Raw genomic sequence first — 27,553 nt, 5'->3', positions numbered from 1 at the left:
CCTGAGAGAGTGCATAGATTTCTGGCAAAAAAAAAAAAAAATGCATTTTAGAACCATGATTGCAACCATGACCAAAGACACTTCTACAGAAAATAAGTTTAAAAAAGACTTCCTGTCAAGGACAGAAAACTACTTTATTTTTAACTTAAGTTTGAGTTAGATTTATCTCTTCCTAGTCTTTTGGGAGAACACATACTTTTCGTAAATTACCATTAAGCTGGCCAATAACACCATCATTTCTCTGCTAGTGCCGGCACATAGTGGTGGGTTAGTCACTTTGTCGTGTCCAACTCTTGCGACCCCATGGACTGTTGACCACCAGGCTCCTCTGTCCATGGGATTCTCCAGACAAGAATACTGGAGTGGGTTGCCATTTCCTCCTCCAGCGGATCTTCCCAACCCAGGGATCGAACCCGGTCTCCTCCATCTGCAGGCAGATTCTTTACCATCTGAGCTACAAGGGAAGACCTGGCACATAGTAGGTACTCAATAAATACAAGGAAGAGAGAGCAACTATGAAAGAATGACCAACTCTAATGCGCTAGAGAATTCTGGAATGCAAATGACTTGTGCAAAATAATCCAGTCTGTCAATTCTGGAGAAGATGGGAAGAGAGCAGCAGCTGAAGTCCCAGCCCTGGGGCCAGGCTATCTGGATTCATATCTGGGTCCCACCACCTCCTGGCTGTGTCAATGTGGACACATTTCTCCACAGGTAAATGTGACTAATAACCATACCTACCTTGAAGGGTTGCTACACGGATTGAATAAGTTAAGATTTGCAAAGTACTTGGAATAATGCCTGGCACTTTGTACAGAGACAGTAACCACAGAGTAATTTGAATGGAGACGCTTTATAAATTTATATGGGGAAGCTTTATAGAGAGAAAAATGTATATGAAGTTATAAATAGTAATGGGCGTAGCTACTAAAGAAAACAGGAATAGCAGACACTGGGATGGTTACTGTTAGAGCTTGAGGCAGACGAAAGGATCAAGGTGGTGAGCGCTTGCTCCCCACCACCACCCACCAGCCCTGCTCCCGAGGCTGAGATTCTGACCGTGTTGGGGAGGGTATGGCTATGGCTCCAGTAGAAGTCAAGAAGCTCCCTGAAGTGCTAACAAGAGAGAAGCTCCCCACAGGGCACCGGAGAACCAGAAACTTCCCCCGGACAGGCTGGTCGACTCACCAGGGGTCCAAGCCCAGGGATGCTGCCGAATTCACTGGGAATCCTGCTGGGCACCAGCCAGGAAGCTTCCTGCAGGAAGTATTGTTGAATTAGCTGTGGAGCCAGCAAGGAGACCTGTGGGACTGGAAGCTGCTGTGGCTGAAACGTGGGCCCGTGGGTTTCCCACCCCCAGCTGAGCACTCGTTGCAGGAACAGGAACACAGGGACACTCGCGGAACAAAGCCTCCTCTTCTTCAGGGTCCCTCCAGTGGCAAAGTCAGCTGGCTAAAGGGAAGTGCTTATGGGGCCCAGCTCTAGGATCACAAACAGGACAAGGAAGAGTAGATGTGAAATCAAGAGGCAGAGAGTTGATCCCTGGTATACCCTTAAAACGGCTTACCAGCTCAGCTGGTAAAGAATCCGCCCGAAACGCAGGAGACCCCAGTTTGACTCCTGGGTCAAGAAGATCCACTGGAGAAGGGACAGGCTATCCACTCCAGTATTCTTGCCTGGAGAATTCCATGGACAGAGGAGCCTGGCGGGCTACAGTCCACGGGGTCACACAGAGTCAGACACGACTGAGCGACTAGGCACAGCACACGCATCCCCTTAGAAGGCACTGCAGGAGTGCCTGGTACATGTCTCATAGCTTCGGGACACACAGGTGCTCTAAGTCACCTAGCTCATCTCTGGAGGCAATGTCAAGCTCCTGTAAGAAGAGGCCTAGAATAGAGCTGAAAGGCCTGCATGTGACATGCATGTGAATCCTGCTAGATGCAACACAGTTTACCAAACCCTTCTGGGCTTCAGTTTCCCCATCTGAAAAATGGAGATACTAAGAAGACACCTACATCACAGGGTTGGTGTATTCAATTAAGTTAACATATAAAGGGCTTACGAGGATACATCTTAGTTTTTATTAGATATTAATAGTTGCTTGGTTATAACAGCAAACAAAAATGTCTCTAATATTATACTAAAGCCAGAAATGTGAGAACTAACAGGATCGAATTTTTTAATTGGCAGGCCTGGGACAGCCTTCCTTTATTATTCTCCCCGTCAATTCCCATGGCTCCATTCCTGCCAGTGTTTGACAGCTCTAAAGTTCCCTTACTCATCCACACCTCCCAATTAGGAGAGGCAGCTACCAGTATTTTGCTCAGGTTAAGTTATTCACCTATTGCAATGGTTCTCAACTTGGGGTAATCAGTTTTGCGTCCACCCTCCAAGCCCAGGAGACATCTGGCAAATTCTGAGAACATTTTGATCATCACAACTGGGGCAGGGTGCTGCTCAACATCCCAATGCACAGTACAGTCCTCCTCAATAAAGAATTATCCAGTCCAAAAATGGCAACAGTGTCACAGCTGAAAACCCCGATCTGGAGGTTCCAAGGGCTCTGGAGAAAGAAAACAGAAACAGCAGATGAGCAAGGACATCCTGCCTTGTTCCTCCAGCTGTGCTGGGTTCCCACTTGGTTCAGCCCATGTTACCAAATCCAGACTGTCTGGCCCACAGCTGGAATCTCAATGTACACTCTCTGATGTCTTTAGGCTATTCATGGCATCTATATAGAAGCTGGATTCCCACATCTTCCAAACCCAGAAATTAGGGCATAAGTTCTTGAAAGAAGTGCTACTGAAGCAGAATGTCCAAATTTTTAAGAAACCTTGGCAGAAAGAAGCAATGTTCGTCTTCTTCCAACTTTAGCAAATACATGACCTTTTTCTTTCCATAAAGTGCTCTCTGTTTAAAATGTTTCGCTTCTAGGTTTCAGGCCTTCAAATTTATTCCTGTAGCTGAACAAAATTTTACTAAGGTAATGAAAGTTCTAGGGTAAAAGAAGGGCAAGTATGAGAAGCAACATTATAAAATGAAAAGCTGTTAAATAAACAAGTAGGACAGGATACTGGCTGACAGTTACTGTAAAATTCTGTTTGTCTTAGCCACAGCTTGCATCAGGAAGTGTCTAGCCAGCAAATCTAAAATGCGTATTGGCTGTCTGAGGCAACACATGTGAACAAAGAAAAATGAGCTTTTCTGTAACAATGTAAACCATGTGTAGCTCACGAGGCTGACAGAACTATAAGTGAAAACGGTCCCTTTGAGGCTTCACCACCAACCAAATTCCGTGCATATAAAATTCTGAAAACAGCTGGAAACCAATCTTTTTTGTTTCTGTGAGTTATTCATGATGTTTCCTTTCCTGACTGTACTACAGGCTTGGAATCCTGCATTTGATTTCATCTGATTGAAAACTGCAGCCCTCAACAAAGAATCACTCATCCACTCTTCACTGGCTGAGGAATTCAGCAACTTGTTGACAGTTTTTGAGGGAGAGTTTCAGCATATGGAAGAATGACAGTATTTTCCATAATTAAAAAGTTCCTGGCTAACTTAGGAATACACATATGTAAATCATTTAAAAATATTTTTCACTTGCTATAGCAGAAGCTCTTTCCCTTCATTTTATTAAGTTCATACTTTCTACTTAGCTTCTAACCAACATCCTACCAAATGTCGATTAAAGCTATTCAAAGGGACTGAAAGTATAAATAGGGCAACCCTTTACAAGGCACCTCATATTCACAGAAAGGTTCTCATTTTTCCCTTCACAGCACAATTACTACCACAAGTCTATGTGCACATTCAAAATGCTATTTAAATAAAAATTCCTGTATGAACGATTTATCAGGGAAGGCCAAATATGCTTGTGTATCAATTCCTTCTTTAGAAATCAAGGTATGGTTGATAATAATTATACCGTATTTAACCACAGACTTCGAAGTGAATCAACAATTTTTCCAATGTTAGTACCTGCTAAGGAAGCAACAGGATTCAGGCTGTGAATGAAAACTTGCGTCAGCAATTCTCGTAGGGGCAGGAAGGCAAGAGGGGAGGGGCCAGGCTGCTTTTTTCCTTTCTCAGAAGTCAGGCAGCATCTGTCTGACCTCTCTGGGGTCTCATGAGCCACATCTCTAAATTACTTTAAACAACTTGACAAGCTATGGAACTGTAATGATCATTACTAATGGTAACTGTGGTCATTAACAACAATCATCAAATTAAGGGACTTTCACAAGCATCTCCTTTGTTCGACAAAATAAATTTTGCAAGGTCAGAAATCAGTGTCTGCACCCCAGGAAGACTGCTACCAAATACATTTTATAAAATTGGGGTAGAAGAGGGGGTGGGGAGGGGTGTCAGCCACATACTAGAGGCCTACTGTGTACCAGGCATCCCAAGTGCAGAGGTGGCAGAGTCCCCTAGGAGAAGACAGACATGTGAAGTTAGTTACGTCCAGCTTTTCCTATGGTCAGGGACACTGTGTCAGTCTGTGAAAATCAGATTATGAAGCTAAAAGGTGTGCTGGGCGTAGCACAACACAGTCTTAACTTTGTTAACTTCATCTTCCTGATCTTTAAAGGACTAGGAAAGACTAACCTTCATTATGTTGTTTTGAAACTAAAAAGCAAAATAAACACAATGAAACAAAATATAGGAAAATATAAACTATAACATAAGGCAATATTGAAACAAAAACTTGGTATTTAAAAATACAAATGAAACAACTGTTCCAGTAGATGCCTACTGTCAGCCTCAGGCTATCCACTGCATAACTAACCAGTTTTAATCAGGGCAAACCAGTTTTCAACACAGATTACCTAGAAGGGCATAGTTAATTACCTTTTTTATAAAAAAAGATAATGAACAATACTTAAATACCCTACTCACCATTCAGAATTTCTATTGTGTCCTTTGACCCAACAATTGCACAAAACTACTTTTCCAAAGTAATGATACTGAATTACTATTTTATAAAGCATTCTTTCACTTAAAAAATTTTTATTTTCCAGGAAGGGCCATGGGTTATGATGAGCTGCCAACTCGTATGTTTGCAGAGTCTGGTATTAGGAAAAATGTTTCTTCATGCAAAATGAACACACCACCACCCCCCAATCACACCAAAATAAAGTAATTTTCAAGTTCCAGGAGCTTTTTGATTCCTGATATTTATAAGGGAAAGTTTGTACCTTTCCACTTTAGCTGTGCCGTGGCCCAGTAGTTATCAAAAACTCTCCTCTTATAAAGGCCAAATGTGCTCAATAGCTGTCCCTTAAACTACTTGATGCAAAGAAAGACAGGCTGTCAACTGAATCAACCATGATTAACTTTCAACATGTTTCCTTTCCAGACAAATGTTTACTATGTATAAAATATACATCTATTACTATAAAATCTTTTTTATATGAATCAGCAATTCAAAATGTCATCGATCAAGCAATACCAATAATATCCTAAACGAAAATACTTAAAACTCACTATGGTCTTTAATTTTCAGAAGACCTGGATTTTAAGTGATAGTATTTTTCAAGGTGACTGCGTATTTTATATATTCCCCAGGGGACTATCATTCATGAATCTTTAAATATTCACTTTTTCTACCCAAATAAACCACTTATTTTAAAAAGCTGATGGTACTCAGATAGCTATCCAAGTTGATTTAACTATTTCATACATTAACTATACAAGAAAGCAATTTTGTGAGCAGAAACAGATATAAATGAACAAACTTTCAAACTACTAAAGGGCTCCAGGACTTAAAAATAAGTACAGTTACAGAAAAATATCACTTTTTATGGAAAGGTTTTGCTTTATTTAATAGAAAGCAATGTTTTGAGTATATTTACTTTAGTCTTTTAAACCAATGCAAGTACAATGATAAGCACTGAGTAAAAAGTACCCTGCTTTATGAACTTATTTTTAACACACTGAAGACATACTGCTCACTAAACATAGAAATATGTGATCCAATTACAAAACATAACATGTATGTGCAAACACATACAACTGAACTGTGAAAAAATAGATTAATCAAAATACTGTTTTAAAATATTAAATTCAAATTATGTGGAAATTCTATGCATAAAAACCATATTGTATAATCAGAATAACTCTTTAATAGTCATTTCTGGAAAAAAAATACTAACTTTAGTTTAAAAGTTGAGTTTTTTTTCTTTTTCAAAGTACTTTCAAAACTTCACGATCCAAATGAAAATAAAATACTTGTAACAATTCAGTCCAAAAACATGTTATATAATTCTAAACCCAAGAAATCTTCCTGTGATGTATAAAATAAATCTGCTAAGGGAAAAGAGTAAGGAAAGCCAATCCAGGAAAGAAAACTGTTCCATTAAGTGAGAGTCAAAGTGTGATCTCAAATTACTTTTTTTTTTTCCCTCCCCACCATTTCTTTCCATGTTACCTCTTGAGTCTGAGAGTCACCTACAGGGAGTTCACCTTGATCTACATTTTCTCTCAAATCTTCCCCATCTGGCAGGTAGCACAGGGAAGCACTAAATCACCCTCTCTATTTCACCGGCAGGAAGAGCAGAGCTCAAATTTCACTTTTACCTCTCCGCTGCAATGAGTAACATCACATAAGTGCCTAAAATCTATAATTATTTCAGCAACAAAGTAGACGTCCTAGGTTTGACTTTGCCCAGCTGTTTTGTTGCCTTAATACCAATTAAACATTTAAAAAAAAAAAAAAAAAACTACACATTAAAAAACCTGAAATTAAAACTGTCCCTCAACAAATAATTTAAACGTTGGGAAAATGAGAAGGAAACATAGGCCCAACCACTTACAGTCTCCCTCCTCCATTCCTACTTCACACTGATCATCCTAAATAGAAACGTAAGTGTTCACCTGGACAGTATGGGGAAAGAGAGCTGCTTATTTGTGTTAACGGGCTGGAAGCTTGGAGAGGCAAATGGGACATCCCGAGTCCCCGTTTCCATCACTCGGTCTGGTCCTGCCCGTTCCCGGTCCACGCGCCCCGCGGGCTGAGGGCGTCAGGGGGCGGATCCGGGGGACCCGCCGGCCTGGGTGTGGTGCAGGCAGGCAGCGGAGACCCGGCGGCGCACAGCGGAGTCCGTTTCAGCTTGATCACTCGGTGCGGGGTGGCCGTCTTGTCCGAGAGCAGAACCTTAGCCGGAGGTAGGTGCGCGGCCCCGTTCTCAGCAGCCCCAGGCCCCTGTGCAGCCTGGGGATGCCCGGGCAGCCCGGTCCCCACCGGGGTTGGCGCTTTCGACTGGGCAGAGCGCCGAGCCGCCCTTCCTCCTGCAGCCAGGGTTGCCGCTGCCCGGGGCCAGGGTTGGGGGGCACTGGCCGGAGACACCCTGACGGAAGCAGAGTTCTTGACCTTAATTTGGGTGCTGGTGGATGGACCCAAAAATCGGACTGGCTTAGGTCCGGTCTTACAGTTCGCGCCTTCTTCTTCCTCGTCATTGACTGCTATTAGTCGCCTGTAAATACAGAAGTGGGTCCTTGTCAGCATTTACAGGTTTAATAGCTAATGAAAACGTCTCCAAAGTTTACCTTCAAGGTGAACAAAAAGGTTTTTGTCAAGAATTTGGGTCAAGAGGTTTAGCGGTATCAACCTACCTACCTCATCTCTCATTGACCGCCAAGGTCAATAAATAAATTAGCAAAGTTGCAGAAGATTGTTTCAATTTAAATACGCTCTTTTAAACTCGTGCATAATGTTAATACCAACGATAAGTTAAAATCTGAAGTGTTAACACTAGAATTATACAACACGTCACTTGTTCTCACAAAGCCTGATGCAATCCAGAGGATAACCAGGAGTGTCCGAAGTTGTTTTTCCCAGAAAAGCAGCTGCAAGAGATTTACTAAGGAAAAAAAAGGGTTTCACAAATAAACTTGAGAAATGCCAAGTGCGTATTTTATTCTATTGAAGTTTTAAACTCTATGTTAACAAAGATTCTATAGTAAAGACACCTGTTCAGCTTTGTTGACTCTGTTTACCAAGCATTCTGTAATGTAACCTTTGGCACCCAATAAAATTAGCATGCTATTGAACACATTCTGGGAACTGCTAGACTAGTAAAACCCACGGTACAGTTAGATGCTTTTCGAATTCGAGAAGTATTGGACAAACCTTCAAAGATCCCTGAATGGAGTTACCATTCACTGTAAAAAGCCTAAAGTGGGAACATCGGTGGACAGGTGATTGTTTCATCTACTGTACAGAAATCAACACAGAGAATCAACTAAAATGAAAAAACTGAGGAAAATGTTTCAAATGAGAGAACAAGATGAAACCTCAACAAAAGACATTAGAGAAACATAAAGTAATTTGGCTGATAAGGAGTTCAATAATGGTCATAAATATGGTCACCGAACTGGGAGAAGAATGAATAAACACAGTGAAAAACTTCAACAAAGATATGAAAAATATAAGGAAATCACAGAGCTGAAGAATACTATAACTGAACTGTAGAATATACTACAGGGGTTCAACAGCAGGCCAGATGAAGCAGAAGAAAGAATCACTCAACTCAAAGGCAGGGCAGTGGAATTCACCCAATCAGATCAGCAGAAAGAAAAAGAATGAAAAAATTGAAGATAGCTGTATATTGTCACCCTGTTTATTTAACTTATAGCAGAGGACATCATGAGAAATGCTGGGCTGGAAGAAGCACAAGCTGGAATCAAGATTGCTGGGAGAAATATCAATAACCTCAGATATGCAGATGACACCACCCTTACGGCAGAAAGTGAAGAGGAACTAAAGAGCCTCGAGATGAAAGTGAAAGAGGAGAGTGAAAAAGTTGGCTTAAGGCTCAACATTCAGAAAACTAAGATCATGGCATCCGGTCCCACCACTTCATGGCAAATAGATGGGGAAACAGTGGACATAGTGGCTGATTTTCTTTTTTGGGCTCCAAAATCACTGCAGATGGTGACTGCAGCCATGAAATTAAAAGATGCTTGCTCCTTGGAAGAAAAGTTATGACCAACCTAGACAGCATATTAAAAAGCAGAGACATTGCCAACAAAGGTCCATCTAGTCAAGGCTATGGTTTTTCCAATAGTCTTGTATGGATGTGAGAGTTGGACTGTGAAGAAAGCTGAGCACCGAAAAATTGATGCTTTTGAACTGTGGTGTTGGAGAAGACTCTTGAGAGTCCCTTGGACTGCAAGGAGATCCAACCAGGCCATCCTAAAGGAGATCAGTCCTGGGTGTTCACTGGAAGGACTGATGTTGAAGCTGAAACTCCAATACTTTGGCCACCTGATGTAAAGAGCTGACTCATTGGAAAAGACCCTGATGCTGGGAGGGGTTGGGGGCAGGAGAAGGGGATGACAGAGGATGAGATGGCTGGATGGCATCACCGACTCGATGGACATGAGTTTGGGTAAACTCCGGGAGTTGGTGATGGACAGGGAGGCCTGGCGTGCTGCAGTCCATGGGGTCGCAAAGAGTTGGACACAACTGAGCGACTGAACTGAACTGAAACCAGCCTTACATGAAATGTTAAAGGGACTTCTTTAAGCTTAAAAGAAAGCGCACTAATTAGTAACAAGAACACATATGAAAGAATAAATCTTACTGGGAAGGTAAATATGTAGTAAAGGTAGTATATTAATCACTTAAAGCTGATATAAAGGTTAAAAGTCAAAAGTAATAAAAATAACTATGATTAAAATAATCAGTTAAGAAACAGTATAAAAATATGACATCAAAAACATAAAATATGGCATGGGATAGTACAAATATTGAGATTTATGGTTTGATAACTTTCTTTAGTGGTACGATTTATCAAACAATAAAGGAAGAGAGCAAGATAAGAAACGAACAGAGAGCAACTACAAAAACAGCCAGAAAACAATTAACAAAATGGAAATAAGTACATGTGTGCTCAGTCTGACTGAGTTACGTTCTGACTCTTTGTGACCCCATGGACTGTAGCCTGCCAGGCTCCTCTGTCCATGGAATTTTCCAGGCAAGAATACTGGAGCAGGTTGCCATTTCCTACTTCAGGGGAATTAAGTACATAAATACCTATCAATAATTACTTTAAGTGAAAACAAACTGCATTCCCCAATCAAAAGACATAGGGTGGCTGAAGAGATCACACAGTAGGTCCCATCTATATGCTGCCCACAAAGCATTCACTCTAGATGGAAGGACACACACAGACTAAAAGTGAAGGGACGGGAAGAGATATTCCACAAAAACCAAAAGAAAACAAAAGAGAGCTGGAGTAGCGATACTTAACATCAGATTCTTAGAAATGGAATCATAATAGCATACTGATTTGAAAACTGTGAATATATTTGACCTTTAAACTCCACTGAACATAACTGAAATTCTGTAGGTGACAAATAGCTCTTTGGGACCTCACAAGTGCTGCCAAGTCATCATTATCACTATCCTGACCATGAATCAAAAATAATGCTTAATAAAATCCCAGAGGAAAGACAACTAACACAGAGGAGAACTTCCATAAAACCCTTTCTGCTTGCTTTGTGTTTTGTACACATCTTCCACTGAACTCCAGGTCCAGTCTTTCTCCACCTTAGCACTATTGCCACTGGGGGTTCAGTAATTCTTTGTTGCGAGGGGCTGCCCTCTGCCTTCTAGGAAGCAACCCTCTAAAATGCCAGCAGCCTCCCCCACCCTACAGTGTCTCCAAACATTGCCAAATATATCCCCTGGATAACAAAACTGCCTCTGGTTGAGAACCACTGCTCTAGACCCAAATGATATCTGCTCACTGTAAGTTCAAATGGCAAAAGAAATAATGATAATAAAATGAGAGCCCTTAATAAAAAAGATCTGTTTTAATGATACATGATTAATACTAAAAACTAAGTAAAAGTCTCGGCATGTCTGTGAAAGATTCAGAGAGTAAAAGAAAGCAGTCTGAAATTTCATAGGAGCACTGAAACAAAGTCTAAAATAGCTGATCAAGAAATTACAACATCTGAAAGCCACGAATAATACCCAGACAATGAAAATGAAATAATTTTAAATGTATGTAAAGCACAGTGAAAGACACAGATGTGCAGTGAATTTAATGCTAATTATTTCATGGAACATAAGAAAATACTACTAAATAAAAGTGCTATTAATATTTGTGGTTACAGAAAAGAATTCAGAGTAAGTCACAGGAAGTTTCAAATATTAAGTCTAATACATTTTTTAACTATTGCCAACAAAGCCTGAGATTTCACTTTAGTGGGGAAAAATACCACAGCATTCCCACTGTGTCCAGTAATATTTTTAAAATCAGACTCTCCCCCAAATAATAGTAATAAACCATATAACTCAGTTTTAAAGAATTACTTCTACTTTTAAATAGTTCTAGTAACTTGGCATTTATCAAGATTTATATTTTGATGGTAAGTCAGAATATTTATCAAGGTGATTAGTAAGCTCAGTGAGGTTAAGATCCATTATTTATTCCCCCAATAAAGGCAGTAAAAATAAAGGTGATAGATTAATAATAATAAACCAACAGAGAATAAATAACCTCTTTCGAATTGGAGCCATGTGACTCAGGCTTCCAAGTAAAGGGCGCTCTTCCAGAGTCCAGCATTCTATCAGCTCATGAGGCACCCGCCAGTAGCTAACACCTGGAAGATAAAAGACAATTTAGAGAACCACTGTCCACTGCCAAAGATTCAGCAACACTGTTTTGTGTAAAACTGGCCAGGAAAACCTTAAAGTTCATGCCTCCCGTTTAACAAAGGAGAGCACACACAGAAAAAGCCCCCATGAAGAGCCAGGGCAGCAGGGACACGGCTCATGACCTGGGTCTACGAAGAGCTGGCTACCAGCCCAGCTCTGCCACTGACAATCAGCAGGTCATTGTATAGACCTGGGCAGCTGACTGTATGCTGGTTGAGGCCACAGGCTCTGGAGCCAAGACTGCCTGGGTCTGGATCCCATTTCTATCATTCGCTAATCCTAACACCTTGGGAAAGTTAACAACTTTTCTGTGCCTAAATTTCCTCATCTGTGAAATAATGATGAGAATTCAAACCTCGCTGTGCTGATTAAATGAGAAAATAAAAGCAAAATGCCTAGAACAAGGCCTGGCACAGACTTAGCACTCAAGAGATGTTCGGTACCTTTACTGTAAGTCAGTGTTGGTAGTAACATGAAAAGATTGGACAGTGGGGATTCTAACACTTGCCCTCTCTACCTCACTAGGTTGCTGTGATCATCAATTCAGATAAATTTTGTGAACCACTCTATAAAAGGCAACCACTATATGAACAGGAGGTGTCAATACTTCATAGGCACCTGTTCAAACAAGAATAATCTGAGGGGCTTCCCTGGTGGTCTAGTGGTTAAGAATACACCAGCCAGTGTGGGAAACACAGGTTCAACCCCTGGTCTGGGAAGCTCCCACATGCCAGGGAGCAACTCAGCCCGTGATCCACAACTACTAAGCCAGAACCCTAGAGTCCTCACACCACAACTACTAAAGCCCACGTGCCTAGAGGCTGCGTTCCACAGCAAGGGAGGACCCACAATGAGAAGCCTGCTCGCCGCAACTAGAGAGAGCCCACACGCGGCAATGAACAGAACACAGCCAAGATTAAATAAACGGATCTTTTTAAAAAAAGAAAACAGAATAACCTGAGTTAATACGGTAAGCCAAGATTCCAGTCAAATTCACTCAATTTTTAAATCTGCTGTTTCTTTTTAAAATTTATTTTATTGACGTATACTTGATTTACAATGTTGTGTTAATTTCTGCTGCACAACAGTGATTCAGTTATACATATATATGTATATATTCTTTTTCATATTCTTTTCCATTTATGTTTATCACAGGATACAGGACAATAGGACCTTGTTGTTTATCTATTCTATAGGTAATAGTTTGTTTGATATGTTTCTGATTGAAAGCTGAAAATGTATTCTTATGAAACTTAAAAACATCTAAGTGAAAGAAGCCAGACACAAAAGGTCATATATTGTAGGATTCCATTTATATAAAAATCCAGAATATGCAAATCCATTGAGACAGAAAGCAGACTGGTGGTTGACAGGGGCTGAGGGGAGAGGGGAATGTACAGTGACTGCTTAATGGATACTGGGTTTCATTTAGGGTGAAGGAAGTGTTTTGGAATAAACAGAGGTGCTGGTTACACACACTGTTACTGTAGCGATGTCACTGAAATGCGTGCTTTAATTCTTATGTGAATTTCACGTAAGAATACATATTTCAATATATATGTTATGTGAATTTCACCTCAATTAAAAAAAAAACCATAAAAATTATACATAGACACATTAGAAAAAGTTTAAAGAATGATGCTGAATAAAAATTGCTTAGCATTAAAAACAAAAGTAATCTTTAAATCCCAAGAAAGAATTTGGCATTTTCTTTTTAATCATTAAAGGTCCAGTAATAACAACCAACTTAGCAAGGTGAGCCCATAAATTATTATATATATAATAGACGTGTCCAATACTGAAAGTCTGTGGACCTCATTTTAAGACGACAACTTTCTAGAACTGCTTGATCATACTCCCAAGCCTACTTAAACACCACAAAAACATCCCTAAATCTCAACCAGTAATTTTTCATCTCTAAGTCAGGTTTATTGAAATGTAATTTACATAAAATAAAATTTATCCTTTTTAAGTCCTCTGAGTTTTGACAAGCATGTACAGTCATGTAACAACAGCCACAGTCAAAATATACAACATTTCTACCACTCTCAAAAGTTCCCTTGTGCCCTTCTACAGTCAACGCCCTGCCCTCCATTCCTTGGTTTTGCCCTCTCCAGAGGGTCACATAAACGGAATCATACACTATGTGTGTAACCTTTTGTGTCCAGCTTCTTTAGAGCGATGCTTTGAAGATTCATCTATGCTGATATATGTATCAATAGTCATTTCTTTTTATTTCTGAGTGGAACTCCATTATATGGATATACAGCAAACTGTTTTTAAAACTTATTTTTTCCTATATAATTCATGCTCATTGTATAAAACTTGGAAAATACAGAAAAGTATATATAAAAAATAAAAATCACTTCTAATTAAGGGATTAGGAGTTATGGCTCATGACATTTTGATGTATCTCCTTCGAGTCTTTTTTCTATTCATATGATATGCACATAATTGAAAACACATTATATTTAATTTTGTTTCCTACTTTTGACCATTTCTTAATCATAGGCACTCATCAGTGTAAAAAGTTATTCAAAGTAATTCTAATAGCTATATCCCATCTATATCCTGTGGATGTGCCAATATGTATTTAGCCCTGTATTACAGACATTTATATTGTTTTTACTTTTTCCCTATTGTGAGTAATGCCTAGTTGAGCATCTCTGTTCATAAGCCTTTTTCTGCATTTGATTATGTCTGTAAGGTAGATTTCAGGAAGTAGAATTACTGAGTCAAAAGATATGAACAATATCGATGCTATTGATATGTACTGATAAGTTATTTCCAAAAAAGTAATATTAATTTTACTCCTACCAAGAATGTGTGAGATCTTTATTAATCTGGTACATAAAAATAGTTCTCATTTAATGCATATTTCATTAACAATGCGTTTGAACCTCTGCCACATTTATTTCCTTTTCTGGGAATTTTATGGTCATGAATCTTATACTTTTATTTGTAATAGGGTTGAACTGATTTTCTAGTCAATTTAAATAAACTATTTATTGTAAGGATAATCTTTGCTTAATGTAACACTTTTATGCAAGTTTTTTTTGGCAAGTTTTTTAATTAGTTATAAAATTTTATTTATAATGTTTTATGCTTTAAAGTTAATAATTAAATATTGTGTAAGCAAATTTGTCTGTTTCATTTTAAGCTTATAATTTCTTTTCCAATTAAGAAATCAGTTATTTGCTTATATCTTATTAGTTTATAAAAGTTTCATTTTTCATTCATAAATTTACCTGGTAGTATTTTGATAAATGCTGTGAGGTTAAAGTTATGTTCTTCTCCCAAGCATATTTCTCAAATAACCTATCCTTTTTTATTGGTATTTAAGGCTTTCTTAGGGTTTCCCTGGTGACTCAGACAGTAAAGAATCAGCCTGCAATGCAGGAGACCCGGGTTCGGTTTCTAGGTCAGGAAGATCCCCTGAAGAAGGGAATGGCAATCCACTCCAGTATTCTTGCCTGGAGAGTCCCATGGACGGAGGAGCCTGGCGGGCTACAGTCCATGGGGTCGCAAAGAGTCGGACACGACTGAGCAGCTAACACTTCCACACTTTTTTCACTTTCATCTTCTTTCATCTTTCTTCTTTCTTTCACTTCTGTTTCCTGTATTATGGCTTTCCACAGGCCTTCCAGAACTTTTGTAAGATAACAATAATACTTTATAACATGCTTTCTAAAAAGTTAAAAGTCTGTCACACACACATGCTTTGTGAGAGTCGGAGATCAGCTCTCTGAGTCCGTGGAGAAGGAGTCCAGCCAGGCCCTCTCGAAGCTGCCTGGGCGCCCACCAGTCCAGGGCACAAAAGACTGAGAACGCCAGGGGGCTGCTCCTCAACTTAAGCCCAAGAGTCTCAAGTCAATTAAGTCTCACGTAATAAGCTCAGACGGAGAAGGCAGTGGCACCCCACTCCAGTACTCTTTCCTGGAAAATCCCATGGGCGGAGGAGCCTGGTGGGCTGCAGCCCATGGGTTCGCTAACAGTTGGACACAACTGAGCGACTTCCCTTTCACTTTTCACTTTCATGCATTGGAGAAGGAAATGGCAACCCACTCCAGTGTTCTTGCCTGGAGAATCCCAGGGACGGGGGAGCCTGGTGGCCTGCCGTCTATGGGGTCACATAGAGTCGGACACGACTGAAGCGACTTAGCAGCAGCAGCAGCAATAAACTCAGAGAGAATAACACTTCGCTCATTACACTTCATCCTATCTGCTTGAGGCGCATGATATGAAAAGAAAAAGGAGGCCAAGTGGGGGTGGAGGCGGGGGAACTGAGGAAAAAAAATTTGGACCAGCCTGAAGAGGAACAGTTGATGAAGAGTTTTAAAAAGACTCTTCCATTCTCTATTCAATCTTATGTGACTTGCAATGTCGTCTCTACCAGCTTTTAAGATCATTTGAGGACTAATATGTGTCTTATTTATCTTTGGATAATTTTAGGACTTATTATAGTGCTTGCACCTAACAGACATCAATACATGTTAAGTAAGAAAAAAATACTTAAGCATAAAACAGTTAACTCTCTGCCATCTTTAACAAGTGGCGTGCCTCTCTGAGACTCCTCTTCCTCATCAATAAAGGGTAAACAGCACAGTTTTAGGACTAACAGACACTAAGTGTAAACTACGTATCACACTGCATATCAAGTAGCAGTATTATTATCAACTCACATTAGCAGCTTGGTAAAAATGGTCAAATTTCAAAATGTGCATTTAAAGAATATTTTATTTTCTAAGGATTCTTTAGTTAGCCTCCGGGCATTATTTTCATTTTCTCTCTCTCTCCCTCTCTTTTTGATTATACATTTTATGCTTAATGCAGATGTATACTTCCTAGGACAAGGCTAGGTACCCAAAAGGTGCTACAGGAACTCTTTCTAAATTGAATTAAATAAGCATAACTAACAAAAGTGTATTTTAGGTTACTGAACTATAAATTATTAATAATATCCAGCAATGCATGAGTTTTAAAAATTTTTAAGTAAACGGCCTCAATGTTACTATGAGGTGACAAATACCTGGACCCACACCAAAAATTATTCTCTAAAAAAGCAATGCAGTATGTGACCTTGCTTTGTCTTATTAAGGAAAAGTCTACCTTCCGCCTTGAAATAGAGAAATTGTACTGTACCTTTTCCTTCCCAGGCATCAAAGGCATCCATCATTTTCTTCAATTCTGCTACTGAATAATAGCTCCAAATGTACTGAACATTATTTCCCGCCTCCCTAGAAATATTACAAAAGGTAATGAAAATATACTACCTAAGTATGAATGTATGTATATGTATACAGCAAATAAGATACTTAATAAGCACTTGCTAATTAAGGAAAAAAAAATATGTCAGTACTGAGTAGTTGTTCTTCTGTGATCCTTAAGCATATATATATGACATGCTATATTATTATAATATACTAAATTTACATACAAATCTACATTTTATCTCTTTTTACTGTGGCAAAGTCTTTGTTAACTCCACAATATAAACTGTGTAGACAAACTAATAAGTCTTTAAAATAAGTTTTCTAAAAAATCACCTAACTCCAGCAAAGTAGAAAAGGTTCAACTTTGACTAAAACTTCTCTAACACTATGCCATGTACTTATCTACAAACATCTCTGTCTGTAAAAAATTCAGAAAATGATGATATATTAATTGTCTAAAAAGAAAGCTCATGTGATCATGCATTAGTCACTAACATGTGACCCAATCCAATCTCCCAGAAAATTAAAAAAAAAACATTGCTAGGTGAATTGACCAGTATAAATAAGATTACAAGGAAAACATTAACAGAATAACCCTTAAGAATTTAACATGCTCAAGGTATAGCATTTTCAAGTTGGGACGGGACTGGAGGAAAAGCCTTTCAGTTCAGTTCAGTCGCTCAGTCCTGTCCGACTCGGTATTTCTTAAACCAGGACACCAAGAGGCAGGCCAGTCCTGGGTCACTCGGCCAGCCTGCTGACTTCTAGGTCAGGCTTCTGCTCATTGACTGCAGTCTAGGGGAGACACCCAGGCATGCAGCTTTTCTCTTCTTTCTTTTCTCTCTGTATAAGGCCTTCCAGGGGATTCTGATCACTATTCCCAGCTGAGAACCTCTGTAAGACCAGGTGGATGGCCTATTGCTTCTACAGATAACAAATGGTTTGAATTGCAATCACTTCATGAAGCAGGCTTATCTCAAGAGCTATGAGACTCACTCTGTCTTTTGAGAAGTATTGATGGTCTTTCCTAGTCAACAACATATTAAATTCAATAACACCTCTTAAAAGAGACCAAGATTTTATTTTGTTCCTTATCATATTTAAATATGGACATACCTTTTAAAAATGCTTTTACTGTGAATTCTTCCTCCCAGCTGTTTATCAATAGCATCTGTTCCATCAGTTTTTGTGGAATATACACCAATAATTCTACTCTCACAGCTTGCACCAGATGTGTTAAGATAGTGGAGAACCCAAACTGTTGGTTTATTGCATACTAAACCATACGAATCACAGAAGTCTGTTAAAGCCTGAAGCAAAAAATATATATATATATAAAGTTTGAATTTAACTCTGGAGCAAAGTAAAAATGAATTTGTTCTATTACTTTCCTGTAAAGCTATAATTTCACTTGGTTGTGAGGGAAATAAAAAGACTAAACATATAATCTACTTTTTATGTCTTTAAAAACCAAACCATTTGTTGAATTTGGGGTAGCATTTCACTATCCCCAAATCCAACACTTTTTCATCTAGAGAATCGTTTGCCACTAGGAAATCATGCCTCCTTTCCTCCTCCTCTAGACTCACTACCAACATCATTTTAAAATCTTCATATGATCACTAGAAGTTAGAATTCTTTCTTTCCCCCCAAATTTTCCATTTGACTCAATTTTCCTTTTACCTTCTATTCACTAACCCAATGGTAGACGCTTATTCTGAACTCAAAATCCAATCAAGGATGAACCAGATTAACTTGTTCTTTCACACTGAAGGATATGAATATATGAAACTAAATGCCTATGGTCTGAACTCATTTGGCATTTATCCACCTATTCATTCAGTCACTTGAATACTCAGTGATGTGTGAATACTATGTGTGTAAGGTCCTGGAGACAGGGTCTCAGCCCTCCTCAATTTAGAGCTGATGCAGAAGAGACAGTAAATAAGTCATCAGCACACATGTAATAAGTGCTACCAGGTAAGCCTACGAGGTGCTGAGGGGCACAGGGCAAGAGGACTTCCCCGGTGGGGTGGCTCGGGCCTTTCCCAGGAGAAATGGCGTTACTGCTGTGAACAATGATGTTTTCTTGGTTCTGTATCCCAAGTGCCTAGAAAAGGGTCTGACACAAAGGAGATGCTTACTATTTACTGACTCAGAGAAGGAAAACAGGACCCTAATGTGTGTTGCATTTAATATTGTCATCTAATTCCTGAATTGGCTTTTATCTTCACTTGCACATCAGTGAAAATCATCAACTACATTACAAACTGTTCAAGGGCAAAAACTGCACGTCCCACACAGTCCTCAGAACAGTGTCTCATGTGAAATAAATGAGTTGGCTGGCAGAATGAACGTATGCATGCTCTGTCCTTTGTGCATACAAACCAGGCATGAAAGACTATAAAGGTGAATGGTAATCCACCCCAACTAACCCCAGTTAAGGGTTTTTTTTAGCCCCACTCTGCAGATTAGACAAACAGTACCAAGAGACTGTTTAACAACTCAATTTATAAATAAGTCCAGTAGCAGAATCTATACAACCATGCAAATTTCCGAAGGGGATCTGGAACCAAATCAACTTTCTCTTCATGCTGCATTCCTAGTAACTATACCATCAACTTGCTCTCCTAAACACTGACGTCTAGGTCAAAAGAATTCAGATCAATTCAGACCAGTTTTCACTATGCACAATTATTTAGGAAAAATATTTTTCTTAAATGCCCCAAAGTGCTAATTGACAGCAAATATGATATTTATTAATGAGAAAAAAACAGATGAAGCTGTTCAAGTCATGTAAACACCTTTAAAATGTGATTTAAAATAGAAGCAGCTTAATAAAAAAGATTTACTGATCTCAAGGTGAACTAATCAAACATATTTCAACTTAATAATCAACTGCTATACTCATTCAATCAGGTGAAAGATTTTATACAATCTTTTATTTATCATCACCATCCTTTTAAAATTATGCTTCCCTGGTTGCTCAGATGGTAAAGAATCTGCCTGCAATGCTGGAGACATGAGTTCAATCCCGGGATCAGGAAGATCCCCTGGAGGAGGAAATGGCAATCCACTCCAGGATTCTTGCCTGGAGAATTCTATGGACAGAGGAGCTTGGTGGGCTACAGTCCATGAGGTCACAAAGTTGGACACGACTAAGCAACTAACACATTTATCCTTTTAAAATATTGGGAAAGAAATTATTACCACTATATTTTTACATACTACAGTGCTGCTCTTAATTTAAGGAGAACTTCAAGAGTAGAAGAGTTCTATTTTTAAAAATAAAAAGTCATCACAAAGTGGTAAATTTTCAATAAGGAATAAAAACTCCATAAATCTTTGAGTGGCTTTGTAATATACTTTCCTAGAATAGAATTTTGGCCTTAAAAAATGAATACTGGTAATTAAGAAACGCAACTTCAAAAACTGTAAGATGTAAAACTGTCTCATTTTGGTTTATGTTACAACACAGGCTATGCAAAATAACATACACTGCTTTGTGAATAATAAATGTATAATAAATGAATACTACATATTCATATATGTGTTTTAAAGCTTAAGAAAATGCCAAGACCTTTTTAAGTTCTATATTTGACCTTAAAGAATATGTCTCCATTTCATTGGCCAAGTGGTCAGACAGGCTGTATGGATAAGGGATGCCAAAATAATCAGCTTCTTCCTGCAGAGCAACCCGGGTTTGCTCCTCTGTGGGAATGTGAACTTCTCCATGAAGATAATCCAAAAGGTATTTAAATAGATGTCCATCACGGTCAATAACACAAGCTCCTAGAAAACATTCAGTTCAAAAATTATTGCATAGATACAAATAACCATGATAAAGTTTCAACATGTCAAACTAAAATTAGACTGAAGACCTCTACAAGCAGAAATGTTTCTTTCTCATAAGAAAGTTAATATCTTGTGTTCAAGTAGATTTAGTCAAATTTGGGGATTCTCTGTATTTGCACCTACTATATAGGAAAATGTTTTCTGAGCTCCATCAGGAATTTTGGATACAATGACCACAATCCCACTGCTGGCCACTGCAAAGACCGTGGAAGCCTCAGACTGCTGGTAGAATTCTAAGTTTACCCCTAACCTCAGCCCGGCTGGGCCAGGAGAGGCGTATGGAGTTCTTCCCTAACGAGGGTATGTGAGTGCTCGTTACTATGTCTTGCGTTTGTATGTCAGTGATCGTATAAATCAACTTGGAGTGTTACTGACATATAAACCCATGATTCCAAGACTTGGACACATCATATGTTTGGACTTACTAGGCTTGTCCTTTTGTACTAAACTTTAAAAAAGAAATGCTATGCAGGTACTACTTTATGAAAAAGGGCTTTTCTTAGACAATTCAGCAGAATTTTTTAAAATATACTTCTGTATGGACAGAGGAGCCTGGCAGGCTACAGTCCATGAGGTCATAGTCAGACACGACTTAGTGACTAAACCACCACCATGAGGTCATTCAATAATTCCTTTTCTCCCTTGATTAGTTTAGAATAAAAGGATTAAGGAGGTATAAACTTTGGGGCAGAGGAAACAACTCACTTCCCGCTGACCACCTTTCCACCACAGCCTTTCTGTCCAGATGGACATCAAGTCCTGGGCACCCACACATCAGTGAGTTTTCCATTCTTTCAACTGTCATTCATCTGGCAAAGCAAGCTCTCAAGACCCAGGGTTACTAACAGCCCTTCAGGCTCAGAACTCCTCAGCCTAACAGAAGCAAGAGTGGGTGCTCTGAGCCCCAGAACTCCTAAGATATACAAAAAGCCCTACTTGGATTGCTGAAGTTTTTTTTACAACCAGCAGTAGGTTCAGTGAACCCCAAACACCTGAAGCATGGAGCAGCACTAGGACCCTAACCCTTGCGTTTTACAGTTTCTTCTGAAACACCAGTTTTCAGCCCTCTCCCACACGTGACTGACAGTATCACTGCACTGACGTTTTCCGTGGCATGCATGTCAGCCCACACAAGCCTCTGCAGCTGGACTAGGAGTGAATTTAACACTAATTCTGCACTGACAATGCCTGCCCTCAGCTCTGAAGGCAGCTGCTTCCTCCAAAAAACACAATTTTTAACTTGAAGAACATATACAGAAGCTAATATATTTAATCAAGCTCAATACAAAGACCCACTGAGTTGCATGAATGTAACTCCTTCCCAAATATAATTAACCCCCCAAACCATGTCCATCATTGGACTATATACAGGCTTCCCTGGTAACTCAGACAGTAAAGAATGTGCCTGCAACGCGGGAGACCCGGCGTTCAATCCCTGAATTTGGAAGATCCCCTGAAGAGGGGAATGGATACCCACTCCAATATTCTTGCCTGGGAAACCTCATGGACAGAGGAGCCTGGCGGGCTACAGTCCATGGGGGTGCAAAGAGTTGGATAGTTTCACTTTTTGACCTTTATATACATTCACTTTTTTGTCAACTTTTAGCGACAGCATCACAGATTCTAGAAATTGGTATTTAATTTCTCCAGGTACTTAATGAAACTCCATACAGTCCTAATGATCTTAGTAATCAGCATACTGAGCTAATACATCCTGTTGTAATTAGAAAAATTAAAGGGAATTTAAACTAGACTCCTGTTTTAATGAATATTCATGATCATGCTTACAGACTTGAGGCATTTACCTGATTCATCTGTTTTTAAAGGGAAGCGACCACTGAACATGGATGCCAGCATTGAATCCTTAAAGCGGCACAAGGACTCCCGCCTGGCTGTGTAAATGCAGCCACCCACGTTCAGTCGGAGAATATCTAACACCTCTTCTTCTGCCTTGTGACCTTCCATCACTCTCTTCAACACCCAAGGTTCTGCCTTGAAATACTTTCAGAAACTGCAAAACAATGTGGTCTCGGTCCCCCTCTGTAAAAACAAAGGACAATCACCACTGACATTTCCAATAATACATGAAATAGATTAAAAAGTGTACAGTCAAATGTGATTTTAAACAAATTCCTCAGCACAGGCAATACTGAATTGAAGGATTTTATATAACAGAAAAGAAGTCTCAGATATTCTGAGAAGCTGGAAAACTCTGTCCCGAAGTATGTAAACGATAATAAACTATTATAACCAAATCGAGGTGTTGAAATGACCGCTTAAAGAATTAAATGAGATAACTAATGCATTGTCGGTTACATTTAGAGCATAGGTGAGGTGTGCTTATGACCCCCAGTATTCACATATCTTTGCAAACTATAGTAAGTCTTAGGGAGCAATGTAGACTTGCAGAGATTATGAGCATGTAGCATGGAATTGGGCTACTAGACGCTACAACTTACTAGCCTGGGACCTTAGGCAAACTTAATCCTCCTTTGCCTGTTTCCCCATGTCTAAATTGGAGGTAAGGATGACGCCTCCCTTAAAGGACTATCAGAGGAATGACTGACAGAAAATTTAAAAAGTATGTAGAACAGTCTCTGGCTCCAAGTAAGTACTCAATAAATGATAAACAGCATCTATAATGATATAAAAATTTACCAGAAGGTATATACTGAAAGATGTTATATTGGCTCCAGAGAGCAGACATTACTAACGATGGTAACGATAATTCTTAAATTAGGCAAATATAACTTGTCAACTAAGGTTAGAATTCCATGTATACCAAAAGACAAACTGGTCTAGAGGAACAAAATGATACCTGTAAACCATCTGGCTTCTTCCCTCCAAAATAGCTGAAGCTTTGGGGACATTTTATAGATGTTATTTCCTAATCCATTTTGGAGATTGGTGAATCAAGGTGACTGCAGTGTTTCTATGGAACCTAAAACAATACCATGATGAAAAAGGCACTCCCAATGTATCTGGACCTTTCATAGCAAGAGTAAAATGACTGCCAAGAGACTCAACTACATCCATGGCGTCCATGGCCATTCACCTATGCCATCAACTATGATCTTTTCGTAGATGCTCCAATTTAGACAACTTCCAAAGAAATAAGAGAAGGAGACCATTAGAGTCTGAGGAATACCATCTGTGTGAAACATAGTCAGTAGACAGAAACTATTATGGGCCAAGTCCAGCCTTCAAAATCCATTTACCAATGTGACTTCCTACATTGCCTGTAAGTCCAAGCAGCAGCCCAGCAACAAACCATGTGAAAGAACCACTTCTGAGGCCTGGGGTGGAAGTGGTTCACGCTGTCCCTGTTATCAGCTCCCTGGAATCCTATCTATTCTTCAAAGCTGCAGGCAAACCTCACTGGTTACAGGAACTTCCCAAGCACAGTTAGAATCTTTGTTCTCCAGACATACTCTGGACCCCTCTCCACGTATTATTCCACTGGACTAATCTCTGGTTTGGGGGACTATAAATTGCATCACCTCTGTTGCTATTCTTCAGTTGCTAAGTTGTGTCCTACTCTGAGACCTCGCTGACTACAGGCAGCATGCCAGGTTTCCCTGTCTTCCACTAATTCCCGGAGTTTGCTCAAGCTCATGTCGCTGGAGTCGGTGATGCCATCCAACCCTTAGCATCACCCTTAACAATTTCCATTTCCTGAGTGCTATGTGCCAGCCACTGCAGGAGTCCCTGGACCGATATTACCTAATTCACAGAAAAGGCCTATTGGGTAGGCGTTCCTGTGCCCACTGACAGGTGAGGACACTGCTGCTGCTGCGAAGTCGCTTCAGTCGTGTCCGACTCTGTGCGACCCCATAGACGGCAGCCCACCAGGCTCCTCCATCCATGGGATTTTCCAGGCAAGAGTACTGGAGTGGGTTGCCATTTCCTTCTCCAGGTGAGGACACTGGAGAAAGATATAAGAATATGTGCAGGGTCTACACTGGTAATGTGTGCCTTGCTATAAGTGAAGTCAGCCCCAGTCCAGGACAGCTGGACCAACTCCAAGTTCTTCCAGCGGCATGCCACACAGCCTCCTTCAGCACTCTCACCAAGGTTCCTGACCCGGGCACGTCAGTCACTAAACATCTGTCCATCTGAAGACTCCTGCTGATGGCAATAGTAACAAGGCAGCACCCTGAGCGCAAGGATTCAAGAGAACCCCGAAGACAGAGGACTATCACCACTTCAAGGCCAGTCATAGGGCCCCATCCTCAAATGCACCCACTTGGACTCCCTGTTGGGTCGGAGGGAGTCGGAAGTGCCCAGTCCTCTAAGAAAGCATTCCCAGAGTGCAGTCCTGTGACCACCTGCATCAAAACCATCAGGGACGCTTGCTGAAAATGCAGATTCCCCGACCACGATAGAGGCTCCGGTTCAGAAAAGTACCAGGTGGGGTCAGGAGTCCGCCAGAGGACCCTACTTTGAGAAACGCTGCTCAAGGGCCTCGAGCTCCTCCCAGGACGCTGGACGAAAGGGGAGGGGCTGGGACACCACCAAGGCCGGCCGGGGTCTGCCCGCACTCCGGGGATCCCGAATTGGCCGGAAGCCGAGTCTGCAGCCCGGGGCTCCCGTGGTATCAGCGCGACCCGGGCCCTTCACCAGGGCGCCGCGCCGCCTCCCGGGCCTGCGGCCCACCCGGCGCCCCGCTCCTCCCGATGGGCGAGGCAGGGTAGGCGGTATCCCCGACTGACCTGCGGCCCGCCTGGCCGTGGGCGCCACCGCCGCCGGACGCCGCCCGGCCCGACGCGGAAGTGAGCGCCTCCTCTGCTGCTCGGCAACTCCTGTAGCTGCGCGGGCCCAGCGGCGCCCCCGTGCGTCCCGGCAGAGCCTGGGAAAGGAGGCCCCGCCCGGGACACGCTCGGACACGCCCCCCCAGCGCCCCGCCCCTCAGCCGCCGCAGAGGAGGCTGCGGAGGGGATGGTGGGAGGTCACCCTGTCTCCCTGTCCTGCTGGGAAAAGAAAGGTCACAGGAGCGAGACGCAGGCTGTATCCCCGAGGACCGATCTTGACCATTCAGAGGCTCCTTTTACACTTGAAGAAAACAAAGCCAAAATTGCAGTCGTCCAGGGTCAAGTGGGCCCTGGAAAGCATCACTATGAACAAAGCTAGTGGAGGTGATGGAATTCCAGCTGAGCTATTTCAAATCCTGAAAGATGACGCTGTGAAAGTGCTGCACTCAATATGCCAGCAAATTTGGAAAACTCAGCAGTGGCCACAGGACTGGAAAAGGTCAGTTTTCATTCCAATCCCAAAGAAAGACAATGCCAAAGAATGCTCAAACTACCGCACAATTGCACTCATCTCACACTCTAGTAAAGCTCAAAATTCTCCAAGCCAGGCTTCAGCAATACATGAACCGTGAACTTCCAGATGTTCAAGCTGGCTTTAGAAAAGGCAGAGGAACCAGAGATCAAATTGCCATCTGCTGGAACATCCACTGGATCATGGAAAAAGCAAGAGAGTTCCAGAAAAACATCTATTTCTGCTTTATTGACTATGCCAAAGCTTTTGACTGTGTGGATCACAATAAACTGTGGGAAATTCTGAAAGAGATGGGAATACCAGACCACCTGACCTGCCTCTTGAGAAACCTGTGTGCAGGTCAGGAAGCAACAGTTAGAACTGGACATGGAACAACATACTGGTTCCAAATAGGAAAAGGAGTACGTCAAGGCTGTATATTGTCACCCTGCTTATTTAACTTATACGCATCATGAGAAATGCTGGGCTGGAGGAAGCACAAGCTGGAATCAAGACTGCCAGGAGAAATATCAATAACCTCAGATATGCAGATGACACCACCCTTATGGCAGAAAGTGAAGAGGAACTAAAGAGCCTCTTGATGAAAGTGAAAGAGGAAAGTGAAAAAGTTGGCTTAAATCTCAACATTCAGAAAACTAAGATCATGGCATGCGGTTCCATTACTTCATGGGAAAACAGTGGAAACAGTGTCAGACTTTATTTTTCTGGGCTCCAAAATCACTGCAGATGGTGATTGCAGCCATAAAATTAAAAGACGCTTACTCCTTGGAAGGAAAGTTATGACCAACCTAGACAGCATATTAAAAAGCAGAGATATTACTTTGCCAACAAAGGTCCGTCTAGTCAAGGCTATGGTTTTTCCAGTGGTCATGTATGGATGTGAGAGTTGGACTATGAAGAAAGCTGAGCGCCAAAGAATTGATGCTATTGAACTGTGGTGTTGGAGAAGACTCTTGAGAGTCTCTTGGACTACAAGGAGATCCAACTAGTCCATCCTAAAGGAGATCAGTCCGGTGTTCATTGTAAGGACTGATGCTGAAGCTGAAACTCTGGTACTTTGGCCACATGCAAAGAATTCATTCATTGGAAAAGACCCTGATGCTGGGAGGGATTGGAGGCAGGAGGAGAAGGGGACGACAGAGGATGAGATGGCTGGATGGCATCACCGACTCGATGGACATGAGTTTGGGTAAACTCCGGGAGTTGGTGATGGACAGGGAGGCCTGGCGTGCTGTGGCTCATGGTGTTGCAAATGTTGGACACGACTGAGCGACTGAACTGACTGACTGACTGAGGGTCAGTTCATAGTGGTAAGAGGCTGAGTTAGGTTTTCTCACCTCTAGATGAAGGCCCTTCCCTCCAAACTGGGCTGCTCAATGCAATGCCAAGCAGTGGAATGTTTGTGCCTTTGGATGGTATTTATGGCTTACAAAGCTGTTTCACACAGAGCATTCTTGTTTAAATTAGCTGTGTGACAGTCCTGTATTGTTATTCCTGTTACAGAAAGGAACACTGAGGCAGGAGCAAA

The 27,553-nt window shown here is 40.9% G+C and overlaps 1 protein-coding gene across 5 annotated transcripts; it reads right to left on the bottom strand.

Annotated features, from left to right (window-relative positions):
* On the bottom strand, positions 1–25,580 carry KCTD18 (potassium channel tetramerization domain containing 18). Of its 5 annotated transcripts, XR_006342424.1 has the most exons (9): positions 25,455–25,580; positions 22,548–22,782; positions 20,468–20,679; positions 18,004–18,197; positions 16,817–16,911; positions 11,517–11,619; positions 6,880–7,478; positions 2,345–2,566; positions 1–1,257 (listed from the first exon to the last, which is right to left on the bottom strand). XR_006342424.1 is itself a non-coding variant. In XM_043910446.1 (8 exons), exons 3-8 carry the CDS (start codon positions 22,705–22,707, stop codon positions 6,971–6,973), a joined length of 1,272 nt encoding a protein of 423 aa, XP_043766381.1. In that variant the 5' UTR covers positions 22,708–22,782; positions 23,561–23,683; positions 25,184–25,426; the 3' UTR covers positions 5,798–6,970. The 5 variants fall into 5 exon arrangements, 3 of the variants coding, with proteins under 3 accessions (XP_043766381.1, XP_043766380.1, XP_043766382.1); XR_006342423.1 differs by having other exon boundaries at positions 1–2,566; XM_043910446.1 differs by lacking the exons at positions 1–1,257; positions 2,345–2,566; positions 25,455–25,580 and adding exons at positions 23,561–23,683; positions 25,184–25,426 and having other exon boundaries at positions 5,798–7,478.
* Between the last annotated feature and the right edge of the window lie 1,973 nt (positions 25,581–27,553).

This window comes from Cervus elaphus, chromosome 8, assembly GCF_910594005.1.
Source record: "Cervus elaphus chromosome 8, mCerEla1.1, whole genome shotgun sequence".
NCBI classification, from domain to species: Eukaryota; Metazoa; Chordata; class Mammalia; order Artiodactyla; family Cervidae; genus Cervus; species Cervus elaphus.
Note: the sequence above shows the minus strand (reverse complement) of the source record. Positions and strands in the feature narration are given on the sequence as shown.

What these genes read in the sequence shown, in the direction of transcription:
- KCTD18 (XM_043910445.1), bottom strand. Translation starts at nt 22,707, where the DNA reads ATGGAAGGTCACAAGGCAGAAGAAGAGGTGTTAGATATTCTCCGACTG. An exon ending in TTTAAAAACAGATGAATCAG is followed by an intron (nt 20,680 to 22,547) that starts GTAAATGCCTCA and finishes AATGTTTTCTAG; the next exon opens with GAGCTTGTGTTATTGACCGT. An exon ending in TGATGCCTGGGAAGGAAAAG is followed by an intron (nt 11,620 to 16,816) that starts GTACAGTACAAT and finishes TTTATCTTCCAG; the next exon opens with GTGTTAGCTACTGGCGGGTG.